Source organism: Plectropomus leopardus, chromosome 13, assembly GCF_026936395.1.
Source record: "Plectropomus leopardus strain MGB_pleo_1.0 chromosome 13, ASM2693639v1, whole genome shotgun sequence".
Taxonomy (NCBI): Eukaryota; Metazoa; Chordata; class Actinopteri; order Perciformes; family Serranidae; genus Plectropomus; species Plectropomus leopardus.
The window spans coordinates 25,674,910-25,689,188 of record NC_142188.1 but is presented as its reverse complement, the minus strand read 5'-3'; the positions used below and the strand labels follow the sequence as shown (position 1 = coordinate 25,689,188).

Below are 14,279 nucleotides of genomic sequence, written 5' to 3'. Positions count from 1 at the left end.
AGTTGTGTGAGTACATGCCAGTAAAAAACACACAGGGGTTTTAGCTTCTTACACTTCAACAGTTTTTGGAAAAACTGCAATTTTCTTGACTCGTGAAATTATCTTTTAAATTGACAAACTTGTGTCATTAAAGGCCTGTGTCCACCTTGTGTTTTTCATCAGCAGAGTAGCGGTGACAGGTCGCTGGGGAGAGCTTCATAAAAGGGGGCTCCCAGCTCTTTTTTTTAACGGCGCGCTCTGCGTGGGTTTTGTTTTCATGACAACGATATCTCAACATTAGCATTAGCTAGTAAGCTAACATGACAGTATCTTAACAGAGGGTTGACTGCACAGGTATCAACGGATTTACAACAGTACAGTGATAAAAGCAAAACACACATCCGCAGCATCCAGTGTCTGCTGGCCTATCTGCTCCCACAGACAGGCGTCTCTGTCTTTGTTGTGACATTAGCCAAGCTAAAAAGCGGCAGTGACATCACCAGCGCCTTTCTAAAAAGTTCAGAGATTTTTTAACTCTAATTGACGGACGCAGCCACACAAAAAAGGTTGAGCATTCTAAAAAAGGTGCCGGGTGCGGTGCAGCCCCATGCAGTCGCAGATGCCTGCTCCTCATAAGGAACAACTGAAAAAAGAAGCGAGAAAAAAAACGCGACGTGAACACAGGCCTTTAAGGCTCAATACAGATGAAATCAAAAACGTATTTGTCTCTTGCCATGGCATACTGTTCACATCTTTTTAGCACCGCAGCATGTAACAGTTGTGACTAACCTATTTTTTTGCTGCTAAGTGACAAACTTGTGAAATTGTCTGAGACATTACTTTCAAAAAAGTTGCGGCAGACCAGGAACCAAAGGTTTGTTTGATGTGCTGGCAACTTCCTGCCTGTGCGCTTGTGACTGTCAAACAGGCTTATTTATAGCAGCAGCACCCCGGCCTCTGTCCACCTACTCAACAGCTCTAATAACAAACACTCCATTAATCTTACTCTTCTTTATTCTCTCCCTCGCCTCTCTCCTCATGTCCGGTTCAGTCTTTGTGTCTTCGGGTGGTGTTTGACACCCTCTTTCCTCACCTTTCATGCTGCGTGTAATTGCTCTGGAAATGCTGTATTCCATCAGTCCGCTTTTGTCTGTGTGTCGGATTTTTGGGTGTTAATCATGTTCAGTAACAGTATCTCTCCTCTCTGGCTCGGTCTGCCTGAGGTTGATAGATGAGCGTTTTAAACAAAACTCTGCTCTTCCAGACTGTTATCAGAAACATGTTGAATACAGTAATATATCACGAACATTAGTGTCTCATTAAACATCCATTAATCTATTTGCTAGCCAGCACAGATTTGGCTTCTTTATCATGATAATAGACAGTGGCTTCACAGTCAGGCACGCCTGTTCATGCACAGACACACGGAAAAACTGTATACTTTTTAAATTGTCAAAAAATGTTATATATGTAAATTTAATATTACTAATCCTTACGATTTTAGTTGCTCATGGTTACCGTAGTTACAGCATGTGAGGCAGCAAAAACTCCTTTAGCTGCTAGTTTGCAGTTTGTTCAACCAAAAGAGCAACTGGTGAATCTGTCAGTGGTGTTACCAAACAAACTCACATTGTTTTTGATAAAGAAGTCAGTCAGACAATAATCAGCCTTTTTTCATCAATTCCTGCAGCACACAGCGAGAGTAGTTTTCCACCCAGCAGGATGGTGAGGTTGTTTACTTTGTTGAGCAGTAATAGGTGTGCAGTACTCTTACTCTCCATCTAACTGCTCACCGTAGCGGATTCTTGATCTGCTGACAAAAAGAAAATGTAGAAAATGGCAGTGGTCTTGTTTTTTGCACACATAAAAATTTACTAACCACAGCAACACGGTTGCTTTACAATAAAAGCCACCTTGTGTTTCACCAATAACACTTTTAATGTGAATCAGCAGTAGGATATTTTGTCTGCAGTAACTTAATACTCCTGTGAAGTGATATAAAGAGAGTCATCACTCAACAGTGACTAAGTAATGATAACTTTGGTAACGTACAAGCATCGCTTGTAAACTTTTTGTGTGTTTGAAAACATTTTAAATCTGGTGTGGGAATGATGGACTCTGCCTCTAAAAATAAAAGAACTATACATAGAGGTTTCATTTGAGGCCATAAATGGTATCAAAAACAGGGTTGGATCTCATGAAAACCTTAAGAACTTTAATTAGACTGAACACAAATTTAAGCACATTTGTTTCTGCTTCCATTTTCACATGTGTAAGTTAAATATCTAAGACTTTGTTTTCAATTTCTCTTAAATTTTGACCGACAATTTGTTAAAAGTACCATCCACCTGGCTGGTGTGGCATATTTGGATGCTGATCAAACAGCGTCATTACGACACAGGTGGCCTGGGATGATCACATAAAAAGCCACTTCTAAAATGTGCAGTTTTAACAAAGTGCCACAGATGTCACAGGTTTTTAGGGAGTGTGCCATTGGCATGCAGACTGCAGTTATATCTACCAGAGCTGCTGACGGTACATTGAATTCTCATTTCATTAACATAAGCTGTCTCCAATGTTGTTACCAAGATGCTGGCAGTACACCCAACCAGCCTTACAACCAAAGACCTGCCCAGGACCTCCAGATCCAGCATCTTCATATGCGGTTAGATGTACTGCTAAATTTAGGGAAACAACATTGGAGATGTCTAATTGTAGTGAAAGGTATAATCAGTTTATGAGCAACAGGACAGCACGACATTCCTGCAGTCAGCATGCCAATGGTCCACTCCCTCAAAACTTGTGATATCTGTGGATTTGTGTTTTGTGATTAAACGGCACATTTTCAATTGACCTTTTTATCCTAGCCATCCTAAGGCACACCTGTTTAATCATCATCTTGGAAAAATTCACATTTACATGGATTTTCCCAAATTTGTTACCCAAATTTGACAGAAATAAGTATCATGTGTTTTGTTAAAAAAGTATAAGATCTTTAACGTACACTTGTGAAAAATGGGAGCAAAAACAAAAGTGTTGTGTTTACATTTATGTTCAGTGTAAGTATGTTATGATATTGAGGGTTAAATAACAGTAAGAGTAGGACAAGGACAAGGGAGAATCTAAAAAAATTGTAAAAGAAAATCAAATAATAATAAACTTACATTAAGAAGAACACCTGATCAAACCACAAAATGTACCAAGCTATTTTAATAAAATCCCCAGAGATCAGATATTTGAATTTCAGGAAGGGCATGACCAACTGAAGTGCGTTTACTGAGTTTGTGGAAGTTGTCGAAATGTTTTCTGTCCCTCCTGCCTTTACCAGCTGCTGATGGTTTTCTCGTTGCCAAGACTGGTGTGTCTCAGTTATAAAACCTCATTATGCACACATTTAGTGCTCATGTGCAAATCCAAGCCAAAGTCATGATTTACGCACCATTGCCTGCCAGTAACAAGTTGTTTGAATTTATTCTGTATTGTCTAGACATCAAAAGCTCCAACCGAAGTGAGTACATAATGTATAAACACTGAGTTTGAATTTAATATCCTCTGGGTCATTTGTGTTTATTCAACACAATTAAAGGATAGAAGCAGGAGTTCTTCGAGAACCTCAGTCCTCTGATGCCTGCTGTGCTACTAAACTCTCCTCACACTTTGTGCCTGCGCGCACGTGTGCACAGAGCAAAGTATAACTATGTATTATACACAGATGGCTGCAACCTTCATGCCTAATTCACAACAAAGAGAGAGAGATGTAAAGAGCGTGTGATGATTTAGAGATTGTACAGCAGAATATTTTGTGAGGGTTTGAGGTTACAGGACTTTTTCTTCTCTTTTTCTGTTTTTCCTCTTTCTCTCTGTAGCCCCGTCGCTACTTTCTTTTTTTGCATCTAAGACACAGAATTCTCTTTCACTGTTTCTTTCTGATGTTTTGCCTTTGGTGGTTCAGACATTTCAGCCTCTATCTCTGCCTCGCCTGACTTCAGTAAGCTGGTAACTGTGATTTAGCTCAGCAGCTCCTAAAGGTTCCCCTATAGGGCACACTTTATCTGTTGCGCTCTCCCCAAGATGATAATGATCTCCATTGTGTTATAAAGTTTGTTCCTCCTTTATTTGATTTCACGGTGACCTAACGGGATGAAGCTGTAGGAGTGAGTTATGGTCATGGACCTGCTCATAAATTCTGTGAGAATCAGCCCTCGGTTCCTTCTTGATTGAACCGCTAAGTATTTGTGACTGCTTTGTTGTGGTATAGAGATATCTGACCTGGCTACTGCCATGGATGATAGCATTTGTAATTAATTTATATACACGAAAGATCTTACAGCAAACAGACTTAGTTCAACATTTTTTGGACTCTAAAAATAGTGAAAGGGATTTTTGTCTGACACTGCCAATAGCTGCTTAATTCATCAACCTCCCATCATTAGGCCAAGTTCACTTTTAAGTTCTCCCTCATTTGCTTTTGACTCGCAGAGGCCACCACAGTAATAACTAATTTATTCAGCCTTCAGTATGGGAGGACATGAATAAAGATCAAGCTGATCTTAGAAATGAGACAGTATTTTATTAAACTTGTTTTAAGACCTCCTCATCCATCATCACATTGGTGTATTTGCATATTTCATATGCGAGTGTTGTTACAGCAGAGTCTGATGTGTCTGCCAAATAAGACTTTAATACATCCTGATAACTAGATTTCATTCTAGTCATGTAAATGTACATTTAGCATCTTCCAACATGTCTGGTGTGCAGTGTATTGAGTTTAAAACAAGTATGAGAAACAGTGGCCAAATGTAGGAATACATTAATTCATCAATGAATAGATAAATGTGCTTAAGGCTTTTAGCTTACTTTTTTACGGGAAAAAACAAATATTTTCCAGATAAAATCCCTGACGTAGAAATTAATTTCCTTTTCCTTCTTTGTGTGTGATTCACCCTGTCCTTTCTCTGGCTTGTGGCGCTGAAGTGCGGAGGCTGTTACGTTGAACGACTGTCTGCAGCTGTCCTACCTGCCATCCAAGAGGAACCACATGCTGCTACTTTATCCCAGAGAGATCCTCATCCTGGACCTGGAGCTCAGCCAGACGGTGGGCGTGGTGGCTATCGAGCGCTCTGGGGTGCCCTTCACTCAGGTGAGGCACTGCATACATCCAGAGCAAAGTTGGAAAAATGATTTCTGGAAAGCTTGAAAGGATCTAAGTTCGTCTAAATTTCATATCTAACCTAGTTTTTGGTGGAAAGAGGCTGGCCGAAGTTCCAATTGCATTAATTTTTCAAGGTCAGAACCCGTCAGCTCTCGGCCATTTCTTTAATTGGTTGGAATGAGATTTAGAGACATTCCTGCCTACATTTGGCGATACATACAAAGACAAAACATTTGCACTGACATTGTAGTTGGTTTGGGTGCGATAAATAGAAGGTGGCTATTGTGTCGCCCTCATATACACTCCATCTTTCCTTCCCCTCAAATGAACCAAGTGCACAGTTTCTGCTTTTATTGCACTTCTTGAAGGGCTTTACCAAACTTGTCTTTTTATCCATCCATGCTGGTAACAGATGTGGCCACAGGCATTTTGATTAATGTCTGTTTGTACGTCCCATTCTTGTGAGTGCTATATCTCAGGAAAGGAGGGAGAGAATTTCTTCAAATTTTGACATTTGTCACTGTGACCTGACAAAATCAGTTTGGCCATAGCTCAAGAATTCATATATTAATTACATGGTGTCACATTTGTCATATGTCGCAGGCCCAAACATGCTCATTAGCAAATTATATTATTTCACGGGGCAGATGTTAAATGCTACTCATGGTTATTGAGTCCTCGTGCACATAGTTCACTAGATCTTTAAGAGCCAGAAACAAAACAGGGAGAGAGAAAGAATGGCACCTGCGTGTATAGAACTAAGGAGCAAGTAAATGCAGCTACCATGCAAGAGAGAGCCTCTGCTCGGTGATCGCTGGAGCGCATACACTCTCTCACAGGTTAACTCTGCTCTTGAAGATGAATTCTGCTCACACAAATTGATCTGACTTTTAACATTTGGGGCAGAAACCAGAGAAGGAAGTGTAACCCTTTTTATGATTGGTCACAAGGTGATCAAAACCACATGGACCTCCTTGTACCTTGATAGACAGTTATATAGAAAGCTGGCATTGGGCTACAGCCAGAAGAAGAAAAAAGAATTTGGTCTGAATTGCTAATATAGCACAACATAGCGCACTATAAAAAAAATAGGATATGTATGATAATGTCGAAACATCAGTAAAGTGATTTTATATAGGACTGTTGTTGCTACCCAAAGCTGATATTAGAACCAGCTTATTCTGACATGGCTGTTTTTTAGCTTAGCCACATTAGTCAACTTCACAATAAATGTTCTTCAAAAACGCTTCTTTGACCGTTATTCAGTTTAATAACTTGTGAACAGAAGGAGAGACTTTTTATCAGATTGTCGATATTAATCTTGGGTGCCCAATGAGAAACTATATCCTACTATAACTACATCCATATTTAAAGCATTGTCAGCCGTCATGGCCACAGCTTTGTGTTATATCCTCTTCCTCTGGTAGTCCGTCGCAAGCTCATTGGTTATGCTGAAATTAAACTAAAGGTTATTTTTGTTCCACCTAAGGATGTTTTGATTGATCTGCCACCAATTGTGGATGGTTGATATTTGTTCTAAATAAGGTCACTGGACCAACTAAAATTTTAGTCAACTACAACATGGTATCAGCCAATACTGCTTTATTGATCTGCGACTGTCCCTAAAAATCATGATTATGAGCACCCTCAGTTGCATGTGGATCAGTCCTCTGTAAAAGCAGTCTTTATGTACGTTATGTTTCTCACCAGAAATTATTGATTGGAATTATACATGTCAATACAGTGATAACTGCTGATTTGCCAATTACACTAAATACCTTTTATTTAAATTTCCTCAAATGCTCCCTTACATACATAGTTTATAAAAGTCTAGACAGACATGGACGCGAACTGCTTGACAGGTTGGTGAAGGCATACACCCGAAAAGCGGTAATTGTAGTTTTTATATGGATGATTCTTTCAGGAAGCCAATTCCCCCTGCCGTGAATGATAAAGTTTTCTACTTTTCTTCCTCCCTCTCAGCGCTCACCTCATCAAGGTCTGTCGACTACACAGCAGGGCCATGCAGTCCTTAGCTACAGCAGAGAAATCTCACCGGCCTACATATTGTCTAACTTATTGTTCCTCTCTGTCGTCACTTTCAGCAGCACTGTTGACCTTTGGGTGACAATTCCCTTCTTTTGGAGTCTGGATTTCTAATTGGAAATTGATGAATGCTGTGGGGGTATTAGATAGAGGATTTGTCACGGCTGCAGAGCCAGTAATGGAACAGAAAGTGTCTCTTAATGCCTCTGTTCACTCTGCGTTCACTCCCAACTCTATGTCTCTCTGTGAATGAATGACCATAGCGGCGGCTTGTCATTACAATGAGTAGATCTCATGGTTTTCACTGTGGTGGTTCTACTCTATTTGAGCCATTATATTCCCTTTGCATATATATAACCTTGAAATGTGCTTCTATGTGCTTGCATGGGCCAGTCAACTGATCCCCAGTTTATCACTGCAGTCAGCTGACATTTTCTTTGTGTGTGAAATTGTGCTCTGTTCTATATTTTATTGATCTTCCATAAATCATACTTATTTTTGGTTGTCAGTGCTCTTGTTTTAATAAATGTATCCATGGTTAAACAGTACAAAGGTGGAGAACAAGCCTTTGAAGTCAAGGAGTAAGTTCTAAAGTCACAGAGCAGGAGTAGAGGGGTATTACTCAGCTGCCCAGGCTCTGTCCAGCCAACACCTCCCTTCTCTAAGTGTTATAAAGTGCTTGTCACACAGCCAATTTGCATGACTGATGACACAGCTTCAGCAAAATTCCAGGCTGGAGTGTAGAAGCTCCACGAGCCAAGGAAAGACGGGGAAATATAGACACATCTAAACCACACACTGTCAGACTCGGCAGTTAGCACACAGACAATGTACACTGAGTTTTCCATTTATCAGGTACATGTTCAGTAGCTCTACATCCAATGCAATTCATGAAACTTTGGTTTAAAATGATAAGATAAAAAAGACACTTTACAATTATTGAAACTGTAGGCCATTAATAAAACTGTAGGCCGCAATGTGAAGATATCGCCTTTGGCATTAGGAAGTTGTGATAGACATTTTTCTCTTTTGTTGGCCATTTTTTATAGACCAATGATCAATCAATTTGTCCAAAAAGACAATCAACAGATTGCTCAGTTATGAAAACAGCTATTACTTGCAGCTGTTATTGTTTCCAACTATGATGATTAACAAATAGGTATGTTCCTAACAACTAATTTCCTTGACGTTTAAATAAAAGTTTAAACTTTTTATTAGTTGACCCGAGCTGAAGCCCCTTTTCCTCAGCACAAAAAAAACACTAACACCTGCTAACATCTGGCTTTTTAATGCAATGGGAATAACTGGCATACACACCTAGGTCAAATGACTCTGCAGTAGTCACAGCTATTTATTGTCTCCAGCTCCATTTGCCTTCAATGGAAACACGACACCAATTTAAGCCCCCTAAATGGTGAGACGCAATGATGCACCACCACAAAACAACGTCTGTCCCTGCCCAAGCAGCGCTCAAACATCCATTTAAATTAGTTTGCAGCGAGTTTGAAAGAGAGACTGAATAAGTAAGAGATATATGAAAAAGAAGTAACCACTGTAAAGATCACAGGTCGCATGCTGCTTTCTGCTGTTTACCAACTTGTTTTTAGGCCTGTACATGGCATCAAGCACACACACACACACACACACACACACAGAGGAAAACACACAGAAAGGCATACTTGTCTGCTGTAGAGCCATGTACACAATGGGAATGGATGCCTATATTTGGCAGGTTTTACCATGTACACATCGTCCTCATGTTTATACTGGTGGAAAAGGGGCATTAAAACAAGAAAACATTCAGAAAACAGTCAGAATTGAGAGATGATTGAGAGATTTTTCACAAACCAACATTATTAAATAGCATTTATTAACTGTGTATTTATTCATCTCCATTTAAAAACACTTGTTTTTGTCCAGGCTTAACAGAGTCCAGTGCGCCCAGCTAATTACAAGCATAACAACAAGCATACAATCTCTTGGTCAGCCTGTAGACAGAGAGACAAAGAGACAGAAATACAGATTTATTGATTGCATTGATTCATTTTTATTTTCAATTATAGTAGGGTAGTAATATAGGTAAATGCACTAGTATTTCTGCTGCTGACTAGCGACGAAGTGTGCGCATCCCTGTGTGCAAAAAACAGAATTTTTTTTTTTTCAGAATCACATAATGACTTATAGATTCATCTTGTTTTTTTTACATTTGTGTTTGTATTAAATTACAAAATAACATGTGTACACATTGATTCAGTACTAAGAGAAAACTAAAGCACCACCTGTTCAACATTTAGTCTTCAAAAGACAGTTGGCTTACTCATGAACACGCATCCTCACCTGTTCCATGGCTCTCTATCTCTCTCTGTGCAGGTGATTCCCTGCGCTCAGCGGGACGCCCTCTACTGTCTCCATGAGAACGGGTGTATCACTCTCCGAGTGTGTCGCTCCACTACCACTCCAGAGGAAGCAACGGGTATGAAACCTCTCCAGAGAGACGAGCACACACGCATACAGCACATGCTAGCTGCACTGTACAAACTCCTCCAACTCCCAGTCATCATCTATTCAGCCAAACTGCACTGCAGTCAGCCTGTAGCCTTTCTCTATGCTCCAGCGGGCATTTAGCCTCTTACTGTCTCATTTATCTTTGGTTTAGTGTTATAGGCCAGTGGGAGTCCATTGTTGCTGACTCGCTCTCTCCCTCACTTCTTGCTATCTCTTCCATGCTTCTCATTTTTCTTTTTTTCCTATCATTTCCTTTTGTGAGTCATTTATTCGCTTATTTCCTGTCTTCTCTTCTTATCTCCTTAAATCCTTCCTCATATCTCTCTACTCTTCTTCCCTCTCACACTTACTCAAAAATTGTCTTCACCGGCCTCTCAATCACACTTTCTCCTGCCTTTATCTGCTTCCCCTCTTCTCTCTGCTTCTGTTCCCTTTATTATTAACGTCTACTCAATGTCTTCTTTCATATTCTCTCCTTTTTCTTCTCTTTCGTTTTTATCTCCAACAACTGTTCTTACTTTTCCGCTCCCTCACGCTGTCTTAAGCTACCTTTTCACCACCCTTATCTCCTTATATTTCTTTACTTTCTTTCTCCCTCAGACCCCGAGCAGAATGTCTACGAGCTCATGTACGACCTGCGTTCTCAGTGCGATGCCATCCGAGTCACCAAAACAGTGCGGCCATATCGCATGGTCATCTGCCCCGTCAATGAAAACAACGCTGCGCTAATGGTCAGTGACGGCAGAGTAATGCTGTGGGAGCTCAAAGCCCACATCGGAAGGGCTGTTGTCAATCCAAGGTACCCACACACACACACACACTCAGACACACGTATAACTCTGCCAAACTACATAATTTTAGGTGGTGACCTGAAATAACAGAGAGCGGTAACGGTTAAAAGTTTGAATACTTTGTAAAGTGACTTAAACTGACTTTAAACGACATAATCCTCTGACCTAAATTTAGTCTTCTTAGTGAGGAGCGCAGGTGGGGGGGTGCACAGAGTTTAGCTTTCGTTGATGAGCTCTGCTTCCCTTTGATGGAGCACTCCCTTGCTGCTGTCGAGGAGACAGTTTTGTATTTCTCTCCTCAGCTGGCTTCCCGTGTGAGGCAGAGAGAGGTTTTTCTGCCTCTGAGCAGCCAAAACCTGAATTTATTTTTGGGCAAACAAGATAAATCTGCAGCACGGAATTAAAGAGGGATGGCATGCTTTTGCTTTTTTGCCTCTTTGTGATGATTTTATAGCCTTGTTTGAATTTATTTGCGCTGTAGATTCAGACAGATGTGGTTTCTATTTTGGGACTTTTGAAATGTTGGCAGCAGTCTTGTGTGCTACACAAATTGATAATCCGATGCTGTGTTCTGGTTGTTTTAATATTCTTGTGCTCACTGTTCTCAAACAAATCCTGAAAAGTTGGCTTGGACCAGGTTGGATATACTGACATGAATTATTACATTCTGACTGAGCTGGTGTCACGGTAGGCTGAGCTTGTAGAGATAAATTAAAATGAGTTATTTAGAGTAGAACATTTCACTCTGCTGTACCTGTTCAATTATAGGTCATGTCCCGAGTGTATAAGCTCCATAACAGTTTGCCACTGTCATGAAAATGAATTTTCTCTGAATCATCTCTATATTTTTTTATTAAGCAGCATCTAATCAATACAAAGAATTAGTCGACATGTCTTCCTCTGTGTACGCTGTTGTCTCCCTCTGGTCCAGTTATTTATTAAAAGGCAGATCATATTCATCATTCACACAAGCAATACTCATTTATCTCTCCCTATTCACTCGGTCTCAATAACTGATGTGTGCAGTGTTTTCAAAATGTCTTTAATTAATAATCTCTTTCTCCCTGTCTGTGTCAGCTCGGGTCTTTCGCCACTCTACTCCCCAGTGTCATTTTGTGGCGCGCCGCTGGGTCCCAACCAGAAAAGGATTCAGGATCTCTCACTCAACAGCATGATTGGTATGACTGCACACATTCTTTATCAACACCATCTGGCCATCACCACACATGATGGGGTCTTCAGCGCCCCCACAATGAGTGTTTCTACGCAAAATGTCACAAATAGTAGAAAGAAAACACATCCTACTTCAAAGTTTTTACATCTTCTTCTGTCTGTAAGTCTGTAAATTCATACATACAAACTTAGGTCATTATGTTGAGATTGATTTGGCCATGACCCAGATGGACAAAAAACTATGTGAATGAAATAAAATCATTTTAATGAGATAAAATATTGCATGAAATGAACAAAACTGAAATTTGATAAGTAAACACCCTCTTAAATCAATACTTGGTAGAAGCCCCTTTATCAGTAACCACAGCTATCAGTCATTTTGGAAAGCTCTACACAAGGTTGGCACGCCTGGATTTGGAGATTTGGCCTCACTCTTCTTTGCAGAACAGTTTGAGCTGGGAGCTGTTTTTTGTTTTTGTTTTGTTTTTTTTTTTCGGTTTTCACTGATGGACAGCTATCTTCAAGTTAGACTGGGAGTCAGGGGGCCTTGACTTGGCCACTCCAGAAAACCCATTTTGTTCTTTGCAAACCACCCCATGGCAACTTTGGCCTTAGCTCCAACTAGGGCTGGGTATTGGTAATTCCCTTTAAGGTATGAACCATAAAACCCAGTACCAAGTACTATCATAACTTCTCCAGTCAGACAACACCTGCATTTGAGTTTGTTTTTTTTACCCAGATCTAGAAAAAAATTGGCAATTTTGCAGCAGCTACAACCATACAGTCTGTGATGAGGTTAAGAGGAGCACAGTGTGTTTTATAGAGTTAAAATTCAGCTTGCCAAGATGCTACTAAAACGTCAAAAGTTTGGCTGTACTACACATCTGTGGTGTCTGGAGGCATTTTGCACAACTGAATGCTTCCTTTCACATGATAGGTATTGAATGAGGTATTAAATGAAGCACTCTGTGGTATCTCTGTGGTATTTTAAAACAATACCCAGCCCTATCTCCAACAAGTGTTGTCATAATAATGGAATTTCTAACTTTTAGACAATATCTTGCAAAAAAAATCGATTTCCGATACCATTTTTGTAACCACAGGGGACATTGACATTGAGGGCATGAAATGTTAAGTTTTTATTTACAACATAAATATAAAAACGCTACAACGTGACAACAGCTTTTCTGCTCTTAGTAGCAGAGAACTGCAGAATGACTGTAGAGAACATTAACAATTATTTTAAAAGATTATCCAAAGGAAAATAATACTTTGCAGAAGTGCACATGTTCAACAGTATCTAAGATTGTCACATATTCAAAGTACACAAAAGTGCAAGTAAACAAAACTGTCAGAAAAGGCTCCATCCAACTCGAACGAATGAGACGCGACTTGAGAAGACAGCAATGTTGTAAGAGGAGGCTGGACTACGGGGGCACTGTTGCGGTGTTTGTCAACCCAGTATCTGAGAAAAAAAGAGTGAGAAAGTAGTAACAATAGTACCGATACTGTGACAAAATGAGCATTGAAACAATGTATCGATATGTTAGTTCATTTTTAATCTTTTTGCAGACCTCGTCCAATTACTGCATTAGTTTATATTTAATAAACGTTTAACATTACAAAAATTTGACATTTTTCTAGTTTACTTTGCACTTTGAAATGGCTTAGAGTGTGTGTGTAGATAAGTAGGAAAATACATTGTTTTAACGCATTAAGTTCTAAAACGCAGGTCAACATAATCCAAAAACTGTTAAAAGGGGTGTTTTCATTTTCTGTTCACGGTAAATCACTTGAACCTTCTTCACCCTCCCATAGAAAGATGACTTTCATTTTTGACAGGAAATTTAAAAACTAAAAAGAATGAAGGGGGTTCAGCTGTGTGTGAGTGTGTGAACATAAACTTTGTGTGAGTGTTTGTGTGAACCAGGCCATCTTATACCACTTATTGTACCGCGGTTAGTTGTGTGGGCCTTGGGGCAGCCCTTCACTTTCTGCTTTTTAATGTACAACTTCTGGTTTCTGCTCTGCACACTACACAAGGCCAGCATTACTCCCCAGTCTGAGCGGAGTCCCCTGGGTTCTTGGCCCTTTCTCTCTTTCACTTTTGTCTCTTTACCATCTCGTCCTTTTGCTTAAGATGAGTTTCCATCTCTCTCTCTCTCTCTCTCAACTCTTCTTCACTCACCCTTTCTCTCCCTCCTCCCTGTTGATTTAGAACAGCCTGTCAAAAGATGAATATGGGTATAAAATAGTAATGAGATGCAGGAATCTTTTTTCTTCTGTTCTTTTTTTCATGTTTGTCAGTTGTATTCAGTGAGAGTCAAACTGCCAGAGAGCGGTGGGCCTTGGGGAGGTGGAGCAGTAGTAGTTATGCCGGCATAAGAGAGAAGGATTTTGCTGTCTCTCCCTTCACACACACACACACACGCACACACACACACACACACACACACACACACACACACACACACACACACACAGATTGGAGCCAGCCACTGCCCAGAGGAAAAGCTCTGTCAGACAGTTGCTGACTAAAGCTCTTGTGATGAGGGAACATCTCTGGCCTGCAGGTTGCTAAAATTTTGTGAAAAGAAAGATTGTTATTAAAATCTCATGCTGATTGGCTGACA

The 14,279-nt window shown here is 40.1% G+C and overlaps 1 protein-coding gene across 1 annotated transcript in view; it reads left to right on the top strand.

Moving 5' to 3' along the window:
• wdr11 (WD repeat domain 11) overlaps nt 1–14,279 on the top strand; it is a 71,248-nt gene that overhangs the window by 7,952 nt on the left and 49,017 nt on the right. Inside the window, exons 6-9 of the mRNA XM_042501875.2 lie at nt 4,954–5,119; nt 9,548–9,650; nt 10,283–10,481; nt 11,551–11,651. Coding sequence (XP_042357809.1) covers nt 4,954–5,119; nt 9,548–9,650; nt 10,283–10,481; nt 11,551–11,651 — 569 coding nt within the window. The remainder of the gene's footprint in view (nt 1–4,953; nt 5,120–9,547; nt 9,651–10,282; nt 10,482–11,550; nt 11,652–14,279) is intronic.